This window comes from Capra hircus, chromosome 25 (genome assembly GCF_001704415.2).
Source record: "Capra hircus breed San Clemente chromosome 25, ASM170441v1, whole genome shotgun sequence".
In the NCBI taxonomy this organism is placed as follows: Eukaryota; Metazoa; Chordata; class Mammalia; order Artiodactyla; family Bovidae; genus Capra; species Capra hircus.
The window spans coordinates 3,644,851-3,670,521 of record NC_030832.1 but is presented as its reverse complement, the minus strand read 5'-3'; the positions used below and the strand labels follow the sequence as shown (position 1 = coordinate 3,670,521).

At 58.1% G+C, this 25,671-nt stretch overlaps 2 protein-coding genes across 2 annotated transcripts in view; one reads left to right on the top strand and one right to left on the bottom strand.

Annotated features, from left to right (window-relative positions):
- UBALD1 (UBA like domain containing 1) lies at positions 5,193-10,156 on the top strand. Its single transcript, XM_018040256.1, has 3 exons — positions 5,193-5,442; positions 8,736-8,798; positions 9,059-10,156. Exons 1-3 carry the CDS (start codon positions 5,323-5,325, stop codon positions 9,413-9,415), a joined length of 540 nt encoding a protein of 179 aa, XP_017895745.1. The 5' UTR covers positions 5,193-5,322; the 3' UTR covers positions 9,416-10,156.
- C25H16orf96 (chromosome 25 C16orf96 homolog) overlaps positions 17,156-25,671 on the bottom strand; it is a 36,060-nt gene continuing 27,544 nt past the window's right edge. Inside the window, exons 12-16 of the mRNA XM_018040391.1 lie at positions 24,466-24,558; positions 23,246-23,426; positions 23,040-23,142; positions 19,210-19,290; positions 17,156-18,394 (exon numbers count right to left, since the gene is read on the bottom strand). Of these exons, the coding sequence (XP_017895880.1) occupies positions 18,177-18,394; positions 19,210-19,290; positions 23,040-23,142; positions 23,246-23,426; positions 24,466-24,558 (676 nt within the window). The 3' untranslated portion in view covers positions 17,156-18,176. The remainder of the gene's footprint in view (positions 18,395-19,209; positions 19,291-23,039; positions 23,143-23,245; positions 23,427-24,465; positions 24,559-25,671) is intronic.

The window sequence follows — 25,671 nt, the reverse complement described above, 5'->3', positions numbered from 1 at the left end:
ACCTGAGTCCAGAGGGGAGAGACCATCAACCACCCTGCAAACTATCCAGCCCTTTGCATTCCAAAGCACGAGACTAACATCATAAGTCTTTAGCTTTTTAACAGTTTGTTCGTACGTACACCTTTCGAGGAACCAACGCCTTCCATTCACTCCCTCTTTGAAATACCTCCCTGAGCTACCACGGTTCTCCCCACTTCCCAGGGTTTGATCTCCTGGCCCGGCCAGCAGAGGGCAGACCCTCACCTGCCACCCGGCAAAGAAGAGCTGGGGGTGGAACCCAAGATTGCTTGGAGGAGTGCCCACTTGGGAAGCGAAGCACCTTTTCTAGAACTCAAGGCATCTCTCCGTCTCCATGTCCAGGACAATTATTTTGAAGACATCAAGTCCCTCGCAGAGGCAGTAAACCACTCCCCATTTTAGAGACAGGGAAACTGAAGCACAAAGAAGAGAGTGCTTAAGGGTGCTTAAGCCAAGTTCAAAGAATCCAGGTTAGACCCTAACTGAACGGCCAGGGAATTCCCCAACTTTCCATTTGAATAAATATTTATAAATATAAAGAACCAGGGTTAGAGTTAAAGCCTCCTCACAGGTTGTAAGGTACTTTCCTGGCTTTTGATTTGCGCAAAACTCTGTAAGCAGGCAAGTGAGGATTTGTTGTTTTCACCAACTTTTCAGTTGAGAAACGGCTCTTCTGAGAAGAAAGTGGCTTCCCAAGACAAGCCTGTTCTACCAAGAAAGAAGCTGGGGGACTTTTCTGGTGGTCTGGTGCCTAAGACGCGGTGGTCTCAATGCAGGGGGCCCGGGTTCCATCCCTGGTCAGGAAACTGGATCCCACATATTGCAACCAAGAGTATGCATGCCTCAACTAAAACACTACACATGCCTCAGGGTAGACTGAAAGATCCTGTCTGCCACAACCAAGACCCTGCGCAGCCAAACAAATAAATTATATGTATATGTATAAAGGAGCTAGGGAGGACAGAGGCTGGCTAGGATTCTTAGATGGTAAATTCACCACTGTCCACATTAAAGTGAGTCTTCACACCTTTCAGGACTCCAGAATCCAACCTTCCTATTTTCATGGGGCCTGGGAAGCCAAAAGTCAAAGGAAGTGAAGGACTTATGTGATTGTAAGGGAGAGTGCAGGTCTTGGGGGAGCCTGATCTAACTAACCTCTCTGCCGTGCAAGCAAGAACCCTGTTTCCTGAGCAGCTACTATGTGCCAGACGTTGGTGTTGAACCTTATCCATGAATTCTCTGCTGTAGGTTCTGTTTTCATTCCCAATAAAACAGAAACAGGAACAGGAAAGAGACTGGCAGAAGCGAAGTATCCCACTCAGTTTGCATAGTAGATAAGTGGTAATAAAGCTGGAATTTGAACCAGGCCACTCCTTTTAATGTCACATTCCCCTGCCACCCCCAGCCCCCATCACCCAGACGCAAGAATGCTCCAGTACCAGATTTCTTGTCTCTTGCTCCTAGATGGGCCTGAAGATACCCCCACTCCATGCGACCATTTTTCCTTCACTTCAAATTTCTTTCTGTTGAATCACATAACGCTGTTCAATCATATATACACAAACAGATAATACCAACACAGCATTCAATTGATCGGTCTCCCTGCTTGCAGGGAGGGAAGGAGCGTATTGTGGTTCCAGATGTTCCCACTGACAAATAATTCTAAGAGAATGTCCTCCCTACAGATTGTGGCCAGGGCAGTCATTTCCATGGGCTGATATTGGATCAATTAAAACACTCCTCTCAATAGAGCTTTGGACTTCAGGTATATTTTTTTTCTGTGCTAATCCACGCCCCAGTGGGAGACGGGCACTTTCTGATTTGATACTGGTTCTACTATCAACCTCTTGGCTGATTCATTTATTTACTCAACAAATATTTATCATGCAGCTACTATATGAAAAGCAGTGAGCCAGGCGAAGAGCCAGGCAATAGAGATTAAATGGTGAAACCACCAGATACAGAACATCTAGTGAGGAAACACACTTAAGATGAGCAAATATATAAGTAAAATGCAGTGGGTGCTATAGGGGAGTGGCCTGAGGTGCAGTGAAATACTAGGAGAGACCTACTATTGCTAGGGGAGTCAGGGAAGGTTTCTCTGAGGAGGTGACATTTAAGCTAGGACTTGAAATACAAGGAAGAGCCAACCAGGCAAACTCTGAGGGAGTGGGTCAGCCCAGGTTCCAGGCAAGGATAACCACCTGTGCAACGGCCCTGAGAAGCTGAGTAAGATCGATGAGCTCAAAGGCCAGTGCAATTAGAATCTAGTAGGCATGGAGAGTTCAAGGACAGGGATCAGAGGTCAGGCGGTGGCCACATCTCAAGGCCCCTCAGTTATTTAGGGATTTCCTGGTAGCTCAACTGGTAAAGAATCCACCTGCAATGCAGGAGACCTCAGTTTGATTCCTGGGTCAGGAAGATCCACTGGAGAAGGGACAGGCTACCCCCACTCCAGTATTCTTGGGCTTCTTTGGTGGCTCAGCTGGTAAAAAATCCGCCTGTGATGTGGGAGGCCTGCATTTGATCCCTGCATTGGGCAGATCCCCTGGAGAAGGAAACTGCTACCCACTATAGTATTCGCAAAGAGTTGGACAAAACTGAGTCACTTTCACTTTTAGTTAGGCAGCATCTGGTCCTTTGAAACACAAAGAAAGACCCCAGCCACACTTCAGGGCCTCAGAGTGTAAGTCCCTCAAGCCCCTATACTTCTCAAGCATTCCGAGGGTGCACGATCCCTGACTAATTCTAGGCACCCTATGGATGTCTGATAAATACATCTGTGGGGTGATTGAAAGAATGAACTTGGAGAGAAGGAGGCTGGGATCCCGGGCCTTCCATAAACTGGCAGTGCCAACTTTCCCAAGAGCCTCAACCACCCTGGACCTCAGGTAAAAAGAAGGCACTGCCGGAAATGCCCTTTATACCGCCCTCCCACCATCTACTGGCCCCAGCTGTCAGGCCCCATCTGAGCCTGCTAAGAAATCCAAAGTCCACTCTCTAGCCAGTCTGATCCTGGCTGAAAACAAGGTTGTTTTTTCCCTTCCCCACTGTCCCTTGGAAAACAAGTTGGCTGGGGGGCCACAGCGGGCAGAAGGGTGACCTTTGCTCCTGCTGTCCCCCCCTGCCCCACCCCAGCCAGTGGGCTGGCCTGGAAAAGTCCCTTCTGGGCTGGGCAAGTCTGGGCAGGTACCCGAATGGTGCTCAAATGAGGGTGAGGTACTTACTGCCTCTCTAAGCAAGAAAAGTACCCAGTGGGCCCTGCCAGGACAGCGCCCACCCTCCTGTGCCAGGAACACACCTTGCTGGCCCACTGGGTGCCTGGTCTTCTCCACTGGCTCTGAACACTGTCAAGAGTGTAAGGAGGTCTGGATTCCAGCCTCAGTTTCCTTATCTTTAAAATGGGGCTTGAGTTCCCTACAGTTGTCCAGATGGAAGCACAGAGGTGCTAGAAACAGTGTTTTAAGCACCACAGGCATTAATGCCCCAGAGCAGTCCTGGGAGAGTTATGGAGATTCCACAAACCAGGAATCTGAAGTTCAGAGCCCTCCATTCAGTCCAATTCTGCAACAAGGCGCTAAGCAGGGATGGCTCCTCTGGAACCAGATAACACCCAGAACATCGCCTAACAGTACTGGACCTCTCTACCATCATTTGGTCTCCATACTGTTCAGCCAGTGATTCTAACCCGGACAACGGATCAGATGTACCAAAACCCCTCAATGGCCTTTAACCCGCCATCTCCAGGGCCTGTCCCTGCTTCCTGAAGACACCTTCCACACTTGCAAATTCTACACCTGTCCTAGGGACTTTTGACACACGTCCCACTCCACCCTAGGCACCATCCAACCCTTCTACTAGAGTTTGTTCTCTGCCTGCTTGGGGCCAGGTGAGAGCCAGACACAGTAAGGGCCCAATGAAGAGTTGCTCAACTAATGAAACTGGGGTCCAGGCAGGGCGGGGAACCGGAATAAGGTCAATCAGAGCCGGGGCGACCGAGCCCCAAGCCCCAGCTCCAAATACGCTGGGCCCCCTCCCCGCTCCCCACACACGCGACCGGCGACCTTAACCGGAAACGGCGTGTGTGGAGCTGTAAACACAGCCCGCAGCCCCTCCAAGCCCCCCGCGCTCTTCAGCCCCACCCCCGCCCTCCACGTGATGCACCCCCTCCCGCCCCTACCCAGTGCCCGCCCCCGCCGCTGCCTCATTGGGCAGCCAGCTTTGTTTACCTTATATGGCCAGGTCCTAACACCTCGCGGCCATCCATTGGCCAAGGAGCGGCCTCACTCACTTGACGTCACTCGGGACTGAACGATGCAAATAAACCGGGGCATCCTGGGAATGGAAGTTTCGCGGGCCGCCCCGGAACTGGCTCCGAGCGGTCCTAGCGACCGCACGCTAAAAGTCGAGATTTCCGGCCAAGCGCACGAGATTTTGCGTGGGAAAGTGAGAGCGTCGCGCGGAGGGGTACCTCGGAGCTCCAGAGGCTGCGGGCCTCCCCTGTCAGTCCCAGCCCTCAGCCCTTCCTCTAGCGTTCTTCAGGCCTCCTGTGCCTGGTCCAGCATCGGGCCAGGGAGGGAGGGACCAGCGTCACAAGTGGGAGATGCAGGCTTCCAGTCCACGGGTGTTGGGGAAGGCTTGGAGGGCTCCCTGGAGGCGGTGACTCGAAGTAGAACCCTAAAGGGCAGATTCATTCATTCACTGCACAAGTATTTGTAGGCGCCTGATGGACAGGGAGGCCTAGCATGCTGTAGACCGTGGGGTCGCAAAGAGTCGGACACGGCTGAGCGACTGAACTGAACTGAGTATGCCAGGCTTTCGGGGCCTTACGGCCCTCGTGTTGATGATTTGTGCAAAAATAAGGCGCTTAGTCAACACGGGGGATGCCAACCACACTGGGGTTCGGGATCCTGGGGTCTTGGCCAACAACCAGTGTTTGCGCCCGTGCACGGTCTGTAGCCCCCGCCTCCTGACCACCTCCCCCACCACCCCCCACACCCAAATCGGTGCAGTCACGGCCTGGGCACGCGCCTGTCCAGCTTCTGCACACTAAGTAGGCGCCTAACACTCAGGACACACCCTCGGGCCCGGCCCGGCCCGCACGCCCGGCCGAGCGCGGCGGAAGCGGCGCGGGACTACATCTCCCAGCATGCCGCCCGCGGCCCGGAGCGAGGCGAGGCTCGGTGAGTCAGAGCCGCACAGTAAATATTTGTATTAGCCGGAGCCGGCTCGCTAATGGTGGACGCGTGAGGCGGAGAAGAGCGCCGTGGCGGGAGGCTGGAGCGGGCAGGCGGCGGCGGCGCCATGTCCGTGAACATGGACGAGCTCAAGCACCAGGTCATGATCAACCAGTTCGTGCTGACGGCCGGCTGCGCGGCCGACCAGGCGAAGCAGTTGCTGCAGGCGGCCCACTGGCAGTTCGAGGTAGGCGGCCGGGGCCGGGCGGGGGCCCGGGGCGCGGGGTGTCCGTCCCGCGTGGCGGCGCGTGCTGTGGGGCGTGTGCGGACGGGTGTGGACACGTGCCGCGGCGCGCTCCGCCGGGCCCGGGCCCGCGCTCTCGGCCCCGGTGTCCCGGCGGCCGCGCGCCCCTGCGTCCGGGCTCCGGCGCGCACACGCGGCGTGCGGGTCAGGCCCAGCAGCGCGGCCGTGACTACGCGGCCCCCGGAAACGCCGCCCGCGCGGGGTGGGCGGGAGGGGCGGCCTGCCCTCGCCGGGTCCGGAATCCCCGCCCCCCACCGCCCAGATTCCCCGGGCGATCGGGTTCCGGGGACCCCCTTTTTTGTTCGGTAACGGCCAGGGCGGGGCGGCGCTGAGGCCCCGACGGACAGTCGGCCCGGCAGCCGGAAGGAGGACGCCCGTGGCCTGAGCCGAACTGGGCCCGCGCCGCCCCCGCCTTGGAAGCCCTGAGCCCGCGGGTGGAGCCGTCCGGTGTGTGTGGGTCTGAAGGTCTGCGTGCCCGGTGGGCAGCTCGGCGGCGCGTGTCCACGTACTTGTGCATTTGTATTTACGCACGCGCCACGCTACGTGTGGGCATGTTGGCGTCTGTGTGTGTAAACACTCGGTCCAGCCCGCGGCGCGGGTGCGGGCTGTATGCGCTCCGTGTACGCACAGGTCACAGTTTTGCAGACGGTACTCAGACATGTACACACACGGGTATCCAGGTGGTGTGTCAGAGCCCCATACGACAGCTAAGGGTGTGATCTGTGTACCCCGCTCCGGAGGCGTATCCAGGTGCCCTCCTGTGCTGGCTGCCGAATCTGCCTGCACAGCGCACCGCTTGGTGTACACGGTTCAGTGGCTTTCGGCCAGCTGGGCGGGAGGTGGGGCTGCCCCAGCCTGGCCCCCACCTCCCCAGGCCTCCCTGACCCATAGAGCTCTACTGCCCAGGGCTTGTGCTGCCAAAAGGCCACCTGGCCTTCCCAACTCAGCTGCCCCAGAAATAACCCGGGATGGTATCTAGGGAGGAGGCCAGAGCCCCTTGAGCTCCACCCCTCACAGGTGTAAGGTCACAGTTTCAGTCTGTAGAGTCTGTGCCCAGCCTGGGCTGGGGAGCCTGGTTTCTAGATGGGAGGCCAGCTCAGGGAAGGTACTCCTGGCCAGAGGAGGGACAGGGAGCCTGGGGGCTGTGGAGTTCAGCTTCCTGGGGGGTGGGACAGAGGTCATAATTCCTGCCCCAAGGTTGGGACAGTCTGGGGAGGCAGTGGTCTGTCCACTCAAAGGAATCCTTGCTCACTTTCCCACCAGAGATCTCAGGGGGACCTGAGAGCTAATCCTGGGGTGGTCCTCAAATCACAAGATGGGACACTGCTCGCTGTCTCTGGGCAGGTCCCACCCTGTGGCCTCCGTTTCCTTCGCCATACCTGGGGCCGCGAGCTGTGAGCTGACCTCTGGGAGCGCATGGGCAGCCCCCCTTCCCAGCCCGGCAGCCCCACCCTGCAGGAAGCTTCCTAACCTAGAGCTGGATGTAGCAAAACTTGCAAAACCACATTCATGGTAGTTTGCTGGAGTCCCACATCTGCATACACATTCCCCACCTCGGGCTGGGCGGGCAGGTGTCCGGTGGGAAGCAGACCTGCCCACAGAGCCTGGCACAGGCGGAGGGGTTGGTGTCCCCTGGTCACTGGAATTGAAAATGTATCTAAAGATTAAAATGCCTGGGGAAACTCTGACCTCAGGACGGGCAGGAACAGCTTGCAGACTGGGAGCTTTGATGGCCCCCACAGTACAAGTCCTGGGCTCCCTGAATCTCAGCTTCACCATGTGTAAAGTGGAGACGTGGTTAGTAGGGAGGTTCTTAGGGTAAAAATGGAGTGTGAACATCCAACCCTTAAATCTTCCTGGGAGTGAGTGGGGTTCCTTGCCTCCACCCCCAGCTGGCAGCCACTTGGGCTGAGAGCTGGCCCAGCAGGAGGCCTGTTTTGGGGTCATATTCTCTGTGATTCAGGTGTTAATGGGGACAAAAGGCTGCTGGGGGAGGGGGACCTGTGTGCTTTAAGTTTGGGGGTGCTCTAGGAAGGCAGGAAAAGGGCAACCGCCTCTCCCTGGAATGCTCACACACTGCAGCTGCCTGTAGCTGCCTGTGGAGCTGCCGCTGGGGGAGGAATGGGTTGGTGTCCCTTGGGGCTCCTGGCCCGGGAGGTGTCACAAGGAGGTGCTTGGAGACCGAGGCATTCTCCCCCCACCCCCCACCCCCAGCTCCCACACCCCTGTTTGGGGACGTTGGGGTAGGGCGTCTCCAGCAGGAAATTCCCAGAATAATTCATTTGAATTTACTCTAGTAATAAAACCCCTAGGATAAGCCTGGGAGCCAGGCTGGGTTTCTGGGTGTGTTGGGAGGGGGGGAGGGGGCTGACAGCCCTTATCTGCTGTGGGCGGGGAGCCCGAGTGGGGCAGCGTGGAGGGCAGAGCTGCCCGCAGACCCTTCACATACTTGACGGGCTCCCTCACCCTGCACTTTCGCAAGAGCAGCTGGTTCCCTTATTTTCCTGGATGCCTGTTCTGCGAGGGGCCGAACCAGGACACACCAGTGCTGGAGGCCACCGCCCTGGGGGCCCCTCCCCCCAGCCCCCAGAGCCACTCGAGGAGTGGCTGCCACCCCCTTCCCCACCTGCTTCTCACAGTCCTGGGCGCGAACCCCACTGCAGCCTTCCTCTTGCTCCACCCGTTTGCGGGAGGCTCAGATGACTGGATAGGAGTGCGAAACCCACAGCACGCTACTTAATCCCGGCCTGGCCCGGGGACCTCAGGAGCACTGCTGCCAGGGAGGGAGGCTGCCAGCCTCCTAGTCCAGTGTCCCTCTGGTGCAGAAGGAGAAACCGAGAGGCAGGGCAGGGCCAGTCCCCTTGGCTAGCCCAGGAGAGGAGCGGTGGGTTACAGCTTCTCAACATCGGGGTGCCTTTGCCATCCTCTGGTTCATAGACAAGGAAACTGAAACTCAGGAAGGAGTAAGGACTTGCCACCCATGGAGTTGGTGACCATAGGGCCAGAGTCTCCTGGAGCCCTTTCCCCATGAGACAGGCCCTCACGTCACTCATGGTGACGAAACCAGGTAAGCTGGGAGCACCTGGCGGCCAGCTTGCAGGCAGTGTCCTGAGGGTCCTCCCTGCCCACCAGCCCAGGGCTCCACAGCACCTCTCTGGGTGGTGGCAAGAGTGGAGGAAGGCCAGGCCAGGACCACTGGGGTACTGAGGGTAAGCGTGGGCCTTTTTTCCCTACAGACGGCCCTCAGCGCCTTTTTCCAAGAGACCAACATCCCCTACAGCCACCATCACCACCAGATGGTAAGTGTTCCCTGCAGCCCCAGGGGCATCCCTGCGGGACTCTACCAGTTTGGGGGTGGGGGATAGCCGCCCAGGCCTGAGGAAGGAGCTGCTGGGAGGGACTTCTGGGAGCCGGGCAGCAGGCGGGGTGGGCCTGCCCACGTGGGCATCGCTCTGCTCCCCTGTGAGCTCCGGACTGGGGGACCACCCAGGGGTGGGATGCACTGGGGAAGGGGCCCTTCTGGAAGGGGCACTCACCCCCCTCCCTCTTACCCCCACAGATGTGCACTCCTGCCAACACCCCCGCCACGCCCCCCAACTTCCCCGACGCCCTCACCATGTTCTCTCGCCTCAAGGCCTCCGAGAGCTTCCACAGCGGAGGCAGCGGCAGCCCAATGGCCGCCACGGCCACGTCGCCGCCGCCGCACTTCCCGCTCACCGCCACCGGCAGCTTCGCGGCACCCGGCTGGCCGGCCGCGGCCTCACCCCCAGGGGGCGCACAGCACCACCAGCCGCCGCCGCAGCCGCCCCTGTGGACTCCGGCCCCCCCTTCCCCAGCGTCAGACTGGCCGCCCCTGGCCCCCCAGCAGGCCGCCTCGGAACCCAGGGCCCACCCCGCCATGGAGGCCGAGAGATAAGGGAGGCCCCTCCCCCCTCCCGGAGGCCAGGACCCCGTGGGGCGGGGGAGAGGACGTCTCTGCGGGCCCCCTTCACCCTCCTCTGTCTGCACCCCTTTTCCCCGGAGCCCTGGAGGGGAGAGACCGGACACTTGAGCCAGCCCACAGGCTGCCCAAACACGTGCCCGGCGGCGCAGGTCTTTGGTGCCCCGCTTCCATGGATTCGGTTTCCAGTCACCTGGGCGCTGGTGGACAGAAGCTCGGAGAACAAGCAGCCTTACCCAGAGGACTCGCCCGCCCTGCCCCACTGGCCGCGGGGTCAGCGGAGCATCGCCACGCCGGAGACTGGGCCAACCCCTGCCTTGGAGCTCCCCAGGGCCGGCGGGCCTAGATCCCCACCCTTGGGAACGCAGAGCCTTTTCCGCATGTGTGCGTGTAGCTGTGTCTGTGTATTTATACGTATGTCCCTCTTCCAGAAGCAACCTAGTTTATGGGGCAGCTGGACTTTGCATGTTAGAGTGAGCCCCCCTCGCCCGCCACTCCTCCCCCCAGGGCCCTGTGCCTCTCCCCTGCTCCCTGGGCAGCCAGCCTTGCTCTTCCCTGCAGAGAAAAGGATTGTGGGAAACTCCAGGACTCTTCCCACCCATCCCCCAGTGCCTGCCTGCTGGGGCTGCCTGCATGCCTCCCCAGAGCCCGGGGGTACCCCATCCCCAGTTCCTTTCCCCCTTTTAACAAAGGAGAAGAAAGAGTTCCAAACCACCACCAGGCTCTGTGGTCGTGCCTCATATCCTAAGCTTTGCTGCCAGCTGGCTCCACGTGGAGGAGGAGGGTGCCAGCCGAGCCCAGAGCAGAGGCCAATCCCCCAGTCCCGCCTGGCTCCACACCGCTCCTGTCTGTCGCTGTCTTTTCAACCACAACGTGCTCCGGAATCTTCCTGCCCACCCCAGGCTTTTCCCATGAAGTTAGTTCCTGCCCTGTGTTCCCAGAACCCCCACCTCTGTCTGCTCACCCTTCCCCTTGTCCGACTGGACAGATCCCGACCTCCAGGGCTAACAGCTGCCTTCCGGTCTGCCTGGGTTTCACACAAGGACTTTTCTTGCTGTCTTTAGGCCCCCAGTGGCCAGTTGCAGGCTAGACCCTCAGCCCCACCTCCAGCAGCCACTCTGGGTGGGGCTGGGCCCTTCCTTGGGGGAGGCGCAGGCCACAGCCCCCGTGGTAAGATAGCAGACATGGATGCAGAGCCTGTGGGCCAGCAACAGGGACTGGATGAGGCTGGGCATAGTCCAAGCCGCAGCTCAAACCTTCGGTTGCCAAGGAGACAAACCACTCAGGGGCAACAGACAGTGGATCCCTGGCTGCTCCCACGCCAGGCTGGGCAGGCACCTACTCTTCCTGTAAGAGAGAAACTGGGCACGACTCTGCCCTGGGCTGCCTGTACTAGGGAAGGGCGGGCGTCCCTGGGGCAGCTTTGGGAGAAGGCAGCCTAGACCTTGCACCCCTTGGTGAGGCTGGAACTTGGGGGAGTAAGAGGGTGTGGGCCCCACAGATGGTCACCAGTGGCCTGACTCCCTAGTCAGGATGCCTACCCCACTCAGCCCATTGGACGGTGCCTGTGGGTGGAGAGTTCTGTTCCAGAAGATCTGGCTGGCAGGTGCCTCAGAACCTGCCAGCGGCAGCTCTGCTGCTGCTCCCCGGGGTCACCACGCAGCCCATTGCTGCCCTGTTTGAGTCTGGACAGCCTCTCTGAATCACTGGAGACCCCCACTGATCACAGGACTGACTGCAGGACGCCTGCTGCAGCTGTTGCTCATGTCCTCACCTTGAAGCCCACCCTTATAATGGCCTTCGGGGGCGGGGGCACAGCTCTGCCTGGGGCGCCTGTGGGGGGAGAGAGGAGGCTGTCCTGAGCTCCTGAACCCTCACTGCAGCCCTTTCATCCTTTTGGAAGGAAGACAGTTCTCAGGTCACTGAGGGTCAGACAAGACTGAATGACTCACTTTCACTTTTCACTTGCATGCATTGGAGAAGGAAATGGCAACCCACTCCAGTGTTCTTGCCTGGAGAATCCCAGGGACGGGGGAGCCTGGTGGGCTGCCATCTATGGAGTGGCACAGAGTTGGACATGACTGAGGTGACAGCAGCAGCAGCAGTTCTCAGGAAGCTGCCACACCCCCTTCTGAGTGTAGGAAAAACGTGTAGAGGCAAGGAAGTGCTTCTGGGAGTCAGTGTGAGCTCCCCAGTGGGCAGATGACTGAGGTGGCCTTACCAACTGGAGCACGCGAGAGGGTGCACGGTCCAGAACGTTTACTCAGGCTCTCCACCCCAGGCTGGCCTCGGGGGGGCCCGTGGGAACTGCACCCTCAGAAGTGTGGTCACCAGACCAGCTGGGTCCCGTGGGAGCTTGTCAGAGATGCAAAACGACCTCTAACCCCAGCCCAGACCTCCTGAATCAGAATCTGCTTCGAACAGGATCTACACGCGCCCTGTGGACATTCAAGGGTGAGAATCCCAACCTGACCAAGCCCACTTCTGTCTCCAGAGGCCCCCGGGGGCTGGGCCTGGAGGCCCCAGGAGGAGGTCCTGGAAGAACTTCAGTTTCCTGTAGATGCAGCTTTTCCAGCGTGGACACTCCAGACACTGAGGCGTCCTGTGCAGCAGCCCTGACCCGCTTCCATGAGTCCGAACTAGTAGCAGCACCCAGTTAGGACAACTAGTGTCTGCAGGCAAAGTCGCCCCAGTGGAGAGCCGCAGGGCCTCCGGGTAGCGCCCTGGGGTCCCACAGCATTGGTCTTTGGGGTGGGAGACCAATACAGTTTTAAACATTCCCCAGGGCATTAGTAATAAACTTGTGAATGTACTAAAAACCACTCAGTCATACGCTTTTAAAGGGTAAACTATGGCACGTCACTTATGTCATAGCTTCATGTCAAGAACACTTGAAGCAGCTTCCAGGTGATGACTGCTGGAACACAAGCCCCTCATGGAAAGCGGGAGCCCACTAGACTCGTGACCCTCCGGCCTGTAGAGCACAAGTGTTCCCTGGGCACTTGAGGAGGAGGGCCCAGGAATCTGATTTCTAACAAGGGCCCTGGGAACGGTGGGAACCAGAGCAGGAGGGAGCGGAGGGTGGGGCTGGAGCTTTCCACCAGTGCCCGGACCCTGCCAGGTGTGCTGGAAGCCTCCCACTCACCCTCCCTCCTATTCCGCTGAGCACCTCCCAGACAGGCAAAGTTCTACAAAAGGGGGTGGGAAATGCGAGGGGAGGCAGAGGCGGGCCCACATAGACGTCAAGCACTCTGGACAGAACTCAAGGGCAACACGGAACCTGGAACTTCAACTTCCCCAAGCCTGGAGGCTCAGAAGCAAGACGGAGGAGTCAGTAACCACCTCCCACCACATGTTCAAGTGTAAACTGGCTAAAATGCAAAGATGAGGTACAAACAGAACAGTCACATTTACAGCCATTCTTAGCTGTCTGTTTCGGCACTTCCTGGAACCGCCTCAACAACACATGAAGACCAGCCTCTGGGCTTCATCACCACCCACCTGATCACCAGACTTGAGCTCCATCACTTTGTTTCCAAAAATTCCACTCTGAAAACACCATTTGCATCCCAGAGGTTCCTGGGAAGACTGTGATTGGAGCTCTCCTTTCTGAAGAGGGGATACGACTGCAGATGGGCATGGAGGCCTAGCCTCCCCATGTGACTTGACGTGGGTGGGCCCTGTGGTTCAATGATTGTGCGTGCATGCAAAGTCGCTTCAGTCGTGTCCGACTCTGTGACCCCATGGACTCTAGCCCAGCAGGCTCCTCTGTCCATGGGATTCTCCAGGCAAGAATCCTGGCGTTGCCATGGGTTGCCATGCCTTCCTCCAGGGGATCTTCCAACTCAGGGATCAAACCCGCGTCGCTCACGTCTCCTGCATTGGTAGGCAGGTTCTTCATCAATAGCGCCTCCTGGGAAGCCCGTTAAATGATCAGGCATGGCTATCTTAAGGGTTTTCAGACTCGGAGGCCCCTGGTGTGTGCCGCTGGGCTCGATTCGTTGGCCAGCACTCTGAAATCAGTTTACATGAAGAGCTCCACTTCCGGCTTGCCTTGGACGTTTGTCACATCTGGCCCAAGTTCCCTTAAGGCCACAGCTGGTTGAAGCTGACCCGTCACGGCGGGAGGCCTCCCAGCCTGGCCCTGGCTGGCCAGCCACTCTGGCCACCACGGCTGCGTCTGCCTCAGACCTCAAGTCAGCTGGCGTCTCTGAAGGAGATTTGCTCTTCCCCAGGAGCATCTGTGAAAATAGATGTCCTGCTCTGTGGGGCGAGGGGGGCCCGGAGGGGTGAAGGGAGGCTCTGAAACGCTTTCTGCGGGCAGGCAGGGCACCTCCTTCAGAGCTGTGAAGAGAAGGGCTTGTTCTGAGATTCCCCTGGATGGAGGCAGACACTCAGGGCCCGAGAACACTGTGGCTGAAGCAGAAAACCACGCGGCTCCTGAGACTGCCCACCCCCAGCCCGGCAGCTGGCGGGGCCGCTGTGGCCCTGGAGGTCTCTGAGGGTCTTTTCATAGCCGGACTCCTCTGAGGACAGATGAGGGCTTTGACTCCAGTTCCTCCTGGTGTCTGTGTCAGGGAGGCCGCCTGGGTTGGCCAAAAGGAGATCTTTTGAGGCAAGGGCTATTTCCAGTTCCTGCATTTGGAAAGGTCTCCGGTTGCTTAGCCACAGTTGATGTTTGGGAAATATATGTATTTCAAGTAAGTCTTAGAAGAACGCAGCTCTTTTAGGGGTGTAAGGGTGCTGTGTCCTGCTGGGGAGGGTGGGGGAGGGCCCATTCCCTGGATGGCTGAGACCTGTCGGCAGCCCAGCATGAGGCACCAGGAGCCTGCTGGCAGAGTTCTGCTCAGCTTCCTGGCCATTTCTCATCTCCTGGGAAATATGAGGTGCAAATCTTGGCGGGGGGGCTCAATTTCTATGGATCTAGGAAAAGTTGAGAGCAAAAGGAAGGGGAGAGAGAAGAGAAGCCCTTCTCTGGAGGTTGTGTGTTTGGAGGGTCTCTGCCTAGAGCTCTCGAATCCATGCAAAGTCGGGGCTCAAGCCCGCCAAGGGAGTGGTTGCCAGGGAGACCCATGTGCCCCTAAGAAGTCCCTGCACAGAAGGCCTTCCCTCCAGTGCCCCTGGTGGCCTGCTTTGAGGTCCTGAAAGTGAAAGTCCCTCAGCCATGTCTGACTCTTTGTGGCCCCATGGACCATACAGTCCATAGAATTCTTCAGGCCAGAACACTGGAGTGGGTAGCCTTTCCCCTCTCCAGGGGATCTTCCCAACCCAGCGGTCAAACCCAGGTCTCCCACGTTGCAGGCGGATTCTTTACCAGCTGAGCCACAAAGCGGGGTCCTGGTGGTGCCTTTTCCAAGGCACACCGTCTTGTTTGGGACACACGTTTGCTGCTGTCGGTGGTGCATACCTTAGGGTTAATGAGTCTGTGGTCTTTGAAAGGAAGAGAACCTTCAGTGACCCTTTCATTTGCATTGGTGGGTTGTGGGGCTGAGTCTGGGGTGCAGAGCAGTCACCATGCAACACCCTGAGGTAGGATTCTCTGCTTGGCCAGAGCCATCTCATCTGTGCCTCTCATGCCAGGCCAGCCCACGTACCTCCCTCTCCACAGGGCTGATTCATCTCAGTCTTTTTCCTTTTGGCTGCACCTCAAGGCTTTGGGGATCTTAGTTCCCCGACGAGGGATTGAACCTGGAATCTTTGGCAGTGAAAGCCTGGAGTCCTAACCACTGGACCTCCAGGGAGACAAGTTTTAATGTGCTTTTTCACACCATCAAAATAGCCATTATAGGGAATTTGCATTCCTGGAATATTGAAACCTAGCAAATGTTTTTATAAAGAATATATATATATATATTTTTTGGCTGCACCACACGGCTTGTGGGATCTTAAGTTCCCCAACTAGGGATTGAACCCAGGCTTTCGGCAGTGAAAGCCTGGAGTCCTAACCACTGGCCCACCAGGGAATCCCCTCATCTGAACCTCAAAACGGAAAGTTCCAGGGATCCCCCTTCACTCGAAGGCAGACCAGGACAGTTGGTCACGCTCCTCCTTGTCCAATCTGGCCCAGCCAGGAACTGTGGTCCCCCAGCAGAGGAGGAGGTGGGGCACAGGGCCTTCAAAAGTGCCCCCTCTACTGACCCCACCCCCAGTTTCACACACTCCCCAAGCACCTTCCCCTGCTGGGGGGTGGGCACCCCCCCCAAGGAGGAGGTGCAGTACTGCCCTCCCATCTGCCAAGGCCAGCAGGTCCCCTGCCCCTGGGGGCTGGAACAGGACAAGGGGGTTTCTGCCCTTCTCCTTAGCAAGGATTCTGCCTCCAGCTCCCGCCTGCAATGAGGCCAAAGGCTGGCTTCCCCACCAGCCCCCATGAGGGACAGAACTGTCATCTTCAAGACTGCTCCTGGCTGGCTGCAGGGGGGCTCACCATCCTCCTCCTTCCCAAGCAGCCAGGAGACCTGTCCCTGGGCGAACAGTTACCCAGGGCCCTACATGGCTCACCCCTCCACCCCTGGGCTGCAGGAGCCCACTCAAGCACTGACTCCATCCATAAATCAAAAAAACAGGCTGGAAGGCAGCTACCAGGGGCTGAGAGAGCAGGGCTTGGCTGCTGTGAGTCCCCACAGGTCGAGGCGGCAGAAGACAAGCCTGACCGCACCTGGCTTGGGTGCTTCCCTGGGGCCCCTACCTCTCCTCTGGCCCAAGCCCAGGCCACAGGGGAGAGGTGCTGGAAGTTGGACTCCTCACACTGGTGTCCAGCACCCAGGAACCACGGCCTCCTGGGCAGGTGGCCAGAGAGCTGAGGCCTTACCGTGTGAGCCTGCGTAAGTCACACCATGGCTTCTGCCCTGGGGCCCTGCTGTGCCCACCACTCAGAGCCAGGACTGCACAGGGCACTATGCCACAGGGGCGTGTGTGATGGGGCAGGGGAGGTTTGTCATGATTCTCTGTGGAGACTCAGCCCCAGTGGGGTGGTGGCCAGAGCAGGGCTGACAGGCCCACCCACCCATGTGGGACGGGCAAGGCCAGCTGCTGCAGAGGGCATGGGGCCAGTCACCCTCATCCAGAGTCAGAAAAGTAAAAGGTTTTATTCTGGGGAGAAGCTGATAAAAATACTCATCTCTGCTATGGGGGTGGGGCCAGGGCTGCAATGGCTGGTATCCCCCAAGGCGGCGTAGGTCACGGGGCTCAGGAAGCGCTCGGCTTCATTTGGACGCAGTCCTCGGAGAAAGAAAAGAGAAGTCAGGTCCAGGAGGGGTGCGTGGGAGGGGAGGCCGGGCTGGGGGACCACTGGGGGTGGGGGAATAGGCACTCAGCAGCCAGGACACCTTTGGCCACCGGTCCAGAGGATCCTCTGCCATGCCAGCACCCTGACGCCCCCAGGGTGGATCCCCAGGGCAGCTCGCCGCCCCCCACCCAACTCCCTGACTTGCTCCACCACCCCAGGGACTTCTGGTGGATGCTAGGGGGAGGTGTGCCCCAAAACCAGGCAGAAGGAAGCTTTTTTTTAGTCTTTGTGGAATGTGACAGAAGTGTCAGGAAGCATACAAAGGGTAGAGGGTGCAACTGGACAACCTAGGGGTGGAAAGGGAGAAACAACCAAACTGAGAGGAAGAAGCGTGTGTGCTCAGTTACTTCAGTCACGTCCGACTCTGCGACCCTCTGGACTGTAGCCCGCCAGGCTCCTCTGTCCATGGGATTCTCCAGGCAAGAATACTAGAGTGGGTTGCCGTGCCCTCCTGCAGGCGATCTTCCCAACCCAGGCATCGAACTTGTGTCTCGTACATCTCCTGACTCACAGATGGAATCTTTACTGCTGAACCACCAGGGAAGCCCCAGAGGGAGAAGGAGGACTGATAAACCATCCAGGGACTTCCCTGGTGGTCCAGTGGTTAAGACTCCGTGCGTCTGATGCAGGGGGCAGGGGTTCGATCCCTGGTCCGGTAACTAAGATTTCCCAAGCCCTATGGTGTGGTCACACACTCACAAAACCATCCCAGGGGCAGAAACCACACGGGCTGAGGAACCCACCAGGCAGGTATGAGCACTCTGCTCTTCATCCTGGGGGCCAGTCACAGAACCCCAGGTGAGCATGCTTTGCTGGTCAGTCCACCAAGCACACAGACAGTGAGCATGTGACCCAAAGAACCAGCAAGACGCCAAACAGGATGGAGCGGTCCTGGAGGATTCCAGGGCTTTTGCTCCAAGTGCCTCATGGATTAGCCAGAAGTAAATACAAACAATCAGATTCTTTAAATACCCAACTCATAACAGTGATTACTGGTGGAAACAATCAACAGATAGTAAAAAAGCACGCAGTAAAATCTGGTTCCCATGAGAAAGCCGGTCCTGGTAGAAATAACGCTCGCTAAAGAAAAGGACAGCGGTATTGGCTGTGATTGGAACGCATTCTGATGAAACCATTTCAGCAAAATAGAAAGGAAAGTGATTGTTTTTTAAAATCACTGTAACTATGCTGTATTGAAAATGGGTCAAGGAATTAAACTGTTTTAGTGGAAAATTCAGTTTAGCAAGAAAGCTGTGTTCTCCATGAAATGTAGCATGAGATGGATTGTGTTGTGTGTATCCACAGGAAAGTTACAAGCAGCTACTGGGTCAAAATGAGTCCCTCGTGGAGACCCCTCCCTTAAGCCCAGGACCCCCACACCTCGCCCAGGGCAGTGTCTCTGCCTTGCAGGGGAGGGTGGAGATGCTGGTGGGGAGAGGGCAGGCGCAGGGCTCACGGGTTGCTGGGCTCCTTGGCGGACTGCAGGCTGGCTCGGGACTCAAGGCGCAGGGACCGTGGGTGCCTGGCAGCCCCTGGGGCCGGCTGGGGGTCCTGCAGAGATGGCGTCAGCGGTGGCAGCAGCAGCATGGGCAGGAGAGACGGAGGCGGAGCAGGCATCGTTGGTGGAGGGCCCGAGGTGGCTGAGCCCATGCTGGCGCGGGGGGGCACGGCTGCGGGGGGCAGGAGGGGCAGCAGAGACCCACGATGTGTCCCAAGAACATTCTGGAGAGAGGCTGGTCTGACAGGGCCATCCCCATTAAGGAAAAGAGAATCCCCAAGACTGGAAGTGTTCACCTCTAGTCACCCAGCCCAGGCATCTGACACTTCCTGGGTTGGGGCAGGAGTATCCATCCTGGGGGATGGATAATTTCATCTATCCATCCAAGATAGATGAAACCAGAGGTGGACGAGGAGGAGCAGGGCAGCCCAGAGAGAACGGGGCTTGGAGGCCGGGATTCTCCAGCTCAAGGTTGCTGTGCCTCGGCTCCCCGGCTGTAGCGGCGTCCCCAGCCGGGACAGTAGATAAGGACCGCGTGAGGTGAGAGGGGAGGAAGTGTTCTGTGTGCTGCAAAACGCGCTCAGGTTGGTGATGAGACCTGAGGAGTGGTGACCTCAGCTGCGCAGCCCCGACCCGGCTCTCGGGCCCCCAGCGGAGAAGCCCGAAAGCAATGAACGGGCGCCCTTATCCCAGCCCTGCAGCTGGCTGGACTCCGGGAATATAGACACCAGCCCTGGGCCCCAGGGATGGCGCCTGGACCAGGAGACCTGGCTGGAGGGTGAAGCTGGAGCCCTGGATGGCTGGGAGCCCCTGCTCAGGGCACTGGGTGCCAGGAGGTGGTTGTTCGAGGGACCTTCTCTGGACCTCCGGGTCTGGGCAGGGGAGAGATGGGTGAGGTGGAGCCGGAGAGCCTGAGGCTGGAAATGGGGGCCCAGACACGGTACTGGAATCCCAGCTGGGCCAGGGAGTTGGGGGACAGCTACTCACCAGAGGAGATGGCACCAAATAGGGCGCTCGGGCGGGCACCCTCATGCGGGCTGCGGGCCGGGGGATGTGGGACCTTCACAGCTTAGCAGAGAAGAAAGGGGAAGAGACAGGCATGGATGGGAGCGCCCCCAGGGCTCTGCCCACCTGGAGGCCCACATCCCGTCCTCTGGTGCCCGCAAAGGCCCTTCACTCCGATGGGACTTGCCTGCTACCCCTACCCCGCCTCTTCACACACCCAACCCCCTCTTACTCACGCAGGGAAGCCCCTTCCTCCCTCCCCGCCTCCTCTTGGAGGCGGAGGTGTTAGGAAAGCCCTTTTTGAAAGTAACTCAAGGGCAGGGAGGAGAGAGCCCTTATTCTAGCGTAGACAGATGCAGGCTGCCAGTTCTCAGCGACTCCCACCAGGGCCGGCCACCGGAGTGCCCCACTGCACCTCCCTTTCCTTCATCTTCTCTGTGTGCACTTTTCTCTACAGGTATGTGCGTGCTAAGTCACTTCAGTTGTGTCCAAATCTTTGCAACCCCATGGACTACAGCCCGCCAGGCGCCTCTGACCATGGGATTCTCCAGGCAAGAATACTGGAGTGGGTTGCCATTTCCTCCTCCAGGGCATCTTTCAGACCCAGGGATCAAACCCACGTCTCTTAGGTCTCCTGCACTGCAGGTGGGTTCTTTACCACTAACACAACCTGGGAAGCCCTTTTTTGAGGTAAAATTCACATAAAATTAATTATTCAAAGTGAACACTTCGGTAGCATCAAGTTCATTCACAAGGCTGTGTGGCCGCCATACCCAGCCAGTTCTCGAACATCTCATCCCCTCCAAAAGAGGTTGGTGCCCATGAGCCGGTCACCCCCATTCTCCCCTCCCCTGAGCTCTGGCGACCACGAACCTGCTTTCCGTCTCGCGACCTGCCTGTTCTGGACACTTCATAGGAGAGCGTCGCACAGTACATGGCCTTTGGGGTCTGGCTCCATCCTTCACCCTTTCTGGAGGGGGGTCCAGCCAAGCATCTCCATGGCCGGCCTCCCAGACCAGAGGCCAGTGCATGAGGTGGGAACGTGCAGGGAAAAGAGGCCGTGAGAGCGAAGGTGCTGGAAGGATGAGGGGGTGGGGAGGGGTCACCGACGGCCACTCACCCAGGGCTGGTAAGGACGGCAGCCAGACTGGTGAGGCGCCTCCGCCTCCATCTGTGACCCGGATGCCTCTGCCTACCTCAGCCCTGCCTGTTCTCAGCCCTCCCTGCACTGAGGTTTCTCTGGAAGTCCAGCCTCCTGCTGGGGGCACTGTTCACCAGGCACCTGGGGTTCCTCTGGCCTGCCTGAGATCCTGGCCACAATGTGGGCATCGGAGGGGAGGGCACAGGCTGGCGGGACAGCCCTCAGTAGCCCTGCGGGCAAAGGACAGATGGACGCATGAGACCAGGCTGGACCTGGTCAGGGTTCGCATCAGTTAGTTTAGGTTTAGATAATGGGTGTGTCTTGGATTGGGCTTCCCAGGAGGCGCTAGTGGTACAGAACCTGCCTGCTAATGCAGGAGATGTAAGAGACACAGATTTGATCCTGGGTCGGGAGATCCCCTGGAGGAGGACGTGGCAACCCACTCCAGTATTCCTGCCTGTAGAGTCCCATGGACAGAGGACCCTGGCGGGCTACATACAGTCCATAGCGTCGCACAGTTAGACAAGACTGAAGCGACTTAGCATGCCCAAATATTCTTTCAAGTAACAAACAAGCAAGAAGACAACCTGGTCAAAAAATCCAGCCACAGGCAGGATTTAAAGTGATCCCAATTGCCAGTTAGACTTTGCGGCCCCCGAGCAGGATAAAGCAATGAGGTGTCCTGGTTCAGTCCTGCTTTGTTGCGTGGAACTGGAAGAGAACACATGCTGGGGAGAAAAGCCCCTTGCTCCGGGTGACAGTCTGGGGGAGCTGGGTGGAGGGGGTCGCTGTCTGACCAATGACAGGGGACGAGGGTGGGGTCTGTATGTCAACCTGGCCCCTCCATCAAAGGCACACTCCAGGCAAGCAGCCCTCACCTGCTCGTTTGTGCAATGCCCCCAACGGCTCTTGCAGGGTGAAAGGAGGCAGGGCAGGGCGTGGCAAGGAGTTGGATTCATTAGAGACTTCCCTCGCAGGTCAGTGGTTAAGACTCTGCGCTTCCACTGCAGGAAGCGTGGGTTTGATCCATGGTCAGGAAACTAAGATCCTGCATGCCATGTGTCGTGACCAAAAAGAATAAAAATATTTTTAAAAAGAAAGAAGTTGAGCCCATTCAGTGTTTGCCACCATTGCTGTCATCCTGCCTGGTGGTCCTAGAGGCCTGGCCTGAGTCTCTTTCCGATAGTCTCTTTCCCTCCCCTGGGGCCTGGAGCAGCCAAACCTTGTCCACATGGAGCTGTTAACACTGCAAGGGTGACATGCATGCTCTGGGGGAATACAGGGCTCAAGATGGTGTCCTGCCCCGCTGGATCAGGGCAGGGGCCTGCGGTGGGTTGAATGGCAACCCCCCAAAAGACATGGCCCCTGGAACTTGTGAATGTGACCTTGTTTGAAGAAAAGGTTCCTGCAGATGTAAATAAGTGAAGGATCCTGAGATGGGAGGAAGAAATGGCAACCCACTCCAGTATTCTTGCCTGGAAAATCCCATGGACAGAGGAGCCTGGAGAGGGTTGCAAAGAGTCGGACAGACATGACTGAGCAACTGAGCACACACACACTTCTTGAGGTGAGGCCATCTGAGTTAAGAGACAGAGAGGAAGAGACATGGGGAGAAGCCACTCAAAGACGGAGGCAGAGATGGGAATGATGCAGCCGCGAGCCCAGCAATGCCTGGGCCCCCAGAAGCCGGAAGAGGCAGGAGGGCTCCTCCACTGGGGCCTCAGGAGGGCGCACGGCCCTGCCCACACCTTGATTAGGGATGTCTGGCCTCCTGAACTGAGAGAGCTCACTGCTGTCCTCTCCAGGCGCCCCGCTGGTGGTCATCTGTCGCAGTCCCAGGGCACTAAAGCAGGCCGCCATCTTCTCCTGCACACCAGGGCTTAGGCGTCTCATGCTTGTTCTCAAGTCAGTGGAGGCAAAGGGGGTGATGGGGGACACTACGGCTGGGACTCTGTGGCTCCTGGACCAACCCCACTAGGGCAGTGTGTGGAGCCCCTCTTCCCAGAAGGGGAAACCTCAAAGGCGCAGAGAAGGTGCCCCTTTGGGTGCTTCTGGCCCAGTGCTGGAGCTGAGTCCCTGGGGTCCCCAGCTGGAGCCAGCTGGCCGGAGCCACGACGGTGCAGCAAGCGGAGTGACTCATTCCCCGTCTCCCTCGGGCCCAGCCCTCCCCGACCTGGGACAGTTGGGACATGGGCCTCCCGGCCTGTCCTTGTCTCCTCCTCGTCACGCCCGACCCCAGCCCAGGTAGACTCACCTTCCTGAGTTCCCAGCCGGGCCTGCCTTGCACCCAGCACAGCGCCTTTGCACCAGCTATTGCCCCCAGCCCCTCCCCAGAGCACTCTCCTCCCAGCTGATTCCTTCATCCAGCTAAGCCCTCTTGCCTTTTCAGAGGCCTCAGGACAGCAGCCCGGGACCTCCCCCTTGGACCAGGGTTCTTTGTCACAACTCTCCCGTCGCGCCCAGCACTCCAGGGAGGCCCTCTTGTGCCCCTCCCCAGCCGCTCCCCAGTACTGCGCCTGGCACACAGAGCCACGTTTGCCAGTGGCTGTGTGAGGAGCCCCCGTCACAGGTGTTGCCAGCTCTGAGTCCCACCTGCCTCACATGGGGCCTCACGCTGCCCAGCAAAGGCAGACCCCGGGCAGGGGTGCCCAGGCAGGCTGACACTCCTCACCTGCCAGCTCCTTCTCCGCGCTGGTCAGTGGCCGCACCTTGTCCTTGCTCATCATTCGGCCCTTGTACAGGACCCCGTCCACTCCCAGGAGGTCCACCTCGGCCTGGTTAAGGCAGCCCACGCCCCAAGTCAGGAAGTGTCCACAGGGGCAGCAGGGCCCGCCTCCCCGAGGGTTGCCCACTTCCAGGGGCTGTGGCTTGACTCACAGAGTCATAGTCCAACAACTCAGGGTCCCCGTAGGGGTAGAGAGTCGACAAGCCATATGGCTTGAACTCGAGGTTGGCGTTGTTTCTGGGGCCGTCACCCCAGTCCTGCGGGGGGCCCAATGAGTCCAGGCCCATCTCAGGGGCTCCAAGGTTCTGGAGTTTCTGCAGCTGCTGTTGTTCCCTGGAGGCAGGACAGGGGGGTCAGCAGCCACATGGGGGCACCTACACCCCAGAGGAGCCTCAGGTTGGGTCCCAGGGCCTGGCCAGTAGCCGGGGAACTCTGGATAGACAGACACCGTTGGGGCAGAGAGCAGAAATTGAGAGCTGTGTTTCCCCAGACCTGGGACCCTGGTCTGGCCTGCCAAGAGCAGGCTCTTAACCTCTGTCTCTCTCTTTTTTTTTTTTGATCACACCGTGGGGCAGGTGGGATCTTAGTTCCCAGACCAGGGAATCAAACCCAAGCCCCCGGCACTGGAAGGGCTAAGTCTTAATCACTGGACCACTTAACCTCTTAACCTCGTGTCCTCTTAACCTCTCATCTCAAGAGAGAGTCAACCGAGGGAGGGGGGCATCAGGCACAGGCCCCCAGGCCCCTCACCTTCACGTGGCCATGGCTGCTGTTCAGCTATCACTCCCCACCCTCGAGCCTAGGGGCCCGGGTGTCGGAAGCACTCATGAAGCCATGGGGGATCAGGGGCTGAGGAGCGGGGCTGGGGATAGGGGGCTGGCTGGGGGGCAGAGAAACATGAAGGCTGAGGCACCAGGCCTGCCATGCGCTAGCTGTGCCTCAGGCCAGTTGCTGAAACTCTCTGAGCCTCAGTTTCTTCAACTGTGAAATAGGATGATAGCAGAATGACCTCAAAGAGAAAGTGTAAGGTTTCAATGAGGTCCGCGGTGTCAGAGCACTTGGCACAGAGCCTGCCCGGTCACGGTAAGGCCCCCGAGGACCCCGAGGGGCCATGACTTACTTCTCCCGGCAGGAAGCTGGTCTGTCAACCTCGCTCACAGGGGCGTGTGAGATTTGAGACCCTCCCTCCCCTAACAGTTCTTGGTCCACGACAGACGCCTGATAACCTGTTCATTCCTCTCCCCATGAGCACCTCACGTGCCCGTCTGCAGCCCCACTGCCAGGGACAGCGTCCCTCACAGATGGCTGCGGTGCCCTGGGCAGTCTTTGAGTCTCGGGACTGCAGTTTGCCCCTGGATCCCCACCTGCTCACCTCATCTGTTGGCGCTGCAGGTACTCATAGCTGTTGGCGCTGGCTGGCCGCAGCCATGGCAGCACGCGGGTGTTGCGAATGGTGATGAGTTGCCTGTGGGACAAGAGCAAAGTGGGGGGGGGGGCGCACGTGGCCAGCAGAGGTCCCAGCTCCCTCCTTCTCCCGGAAGCCCACCCTCAAACGTGGCCTTTCCTCCAGAAAGATCCACAGCGTGGGGCCACCATCCTCTTTGTAGGTCATTGAAAACAAATGTTCTGATGATAAAAGGGAAACTCAGAACAGGTGAGTCCTAGAAATGGGACGTGGGTGGGAGGGTGCCATGGGCTCGGCGGAGGAGAATGGAGAGTGACTGCTGATGGGCATGGGGTTTCCTTTTGCGGTTGGGCCATATTGTCAATGTACTAAATGTCCCTGAATTGTTCACTTTCTTTTTCTTTTTCTTTTTTTTTAGGCCACAACACCCAGCATGTGGGATCTTAATTCCTCGATCTGGGGTCAAATTTGTGACCCTTCCCTGTAATGGAAGCAAGGAATTTTAACCACTGGATAGCCAGGGAAGTCCCTGAACTGTTCACTTTAAAACAGTTAATTTATATTATGTGTATTTGACCTCATTACAAAAAATTAAAGCATCAGCCTTCTGAGGAGCTGGAACTGTTCTACATCTTGATCTGAGTGGTGGGGAGAGGAAAATATTTTGGAGTTTGAGGTGAATGGGCTTCCCTGGTGGCTCAGATGGTAAAGAATCCTCCTGCAATGCAGGAGACCCCAGTTTGATCCCTGGGTCAGGAAGATCCCCTGGAGAAGGGAATGGCTACCCACTCCAGTATTCTTCCCTGTAGAATCTGATGGACAGAGGAGCCTGGCGGGCTACAGTCCATGTGGTCACAGAGTCAGGCACAACTGAGAGACTCACACTTTCATCTGGGGTTTCCCAGATGGCGCCAGTGGTAAAGAACCCGCCTACCAAGGCAGGAGACATAAGAGACCAGGGTTAGATCCCTGGGTGGGGAAGATCCTCTGGAGGAGGGAATGGTAACCCACTCCAGTATTCCTGCCTAGAAAATCCCATGGACAGAAGACCTTGGCAGTTGTAGTCCATAGGGTCGCAAATCGGACACGACTGAAGCCACTTAGCATGCACACACGTGCACTAAACGCCGCTGAGTTTTCCACTTTACAATGGCTGATTTTGTATGTGAATTT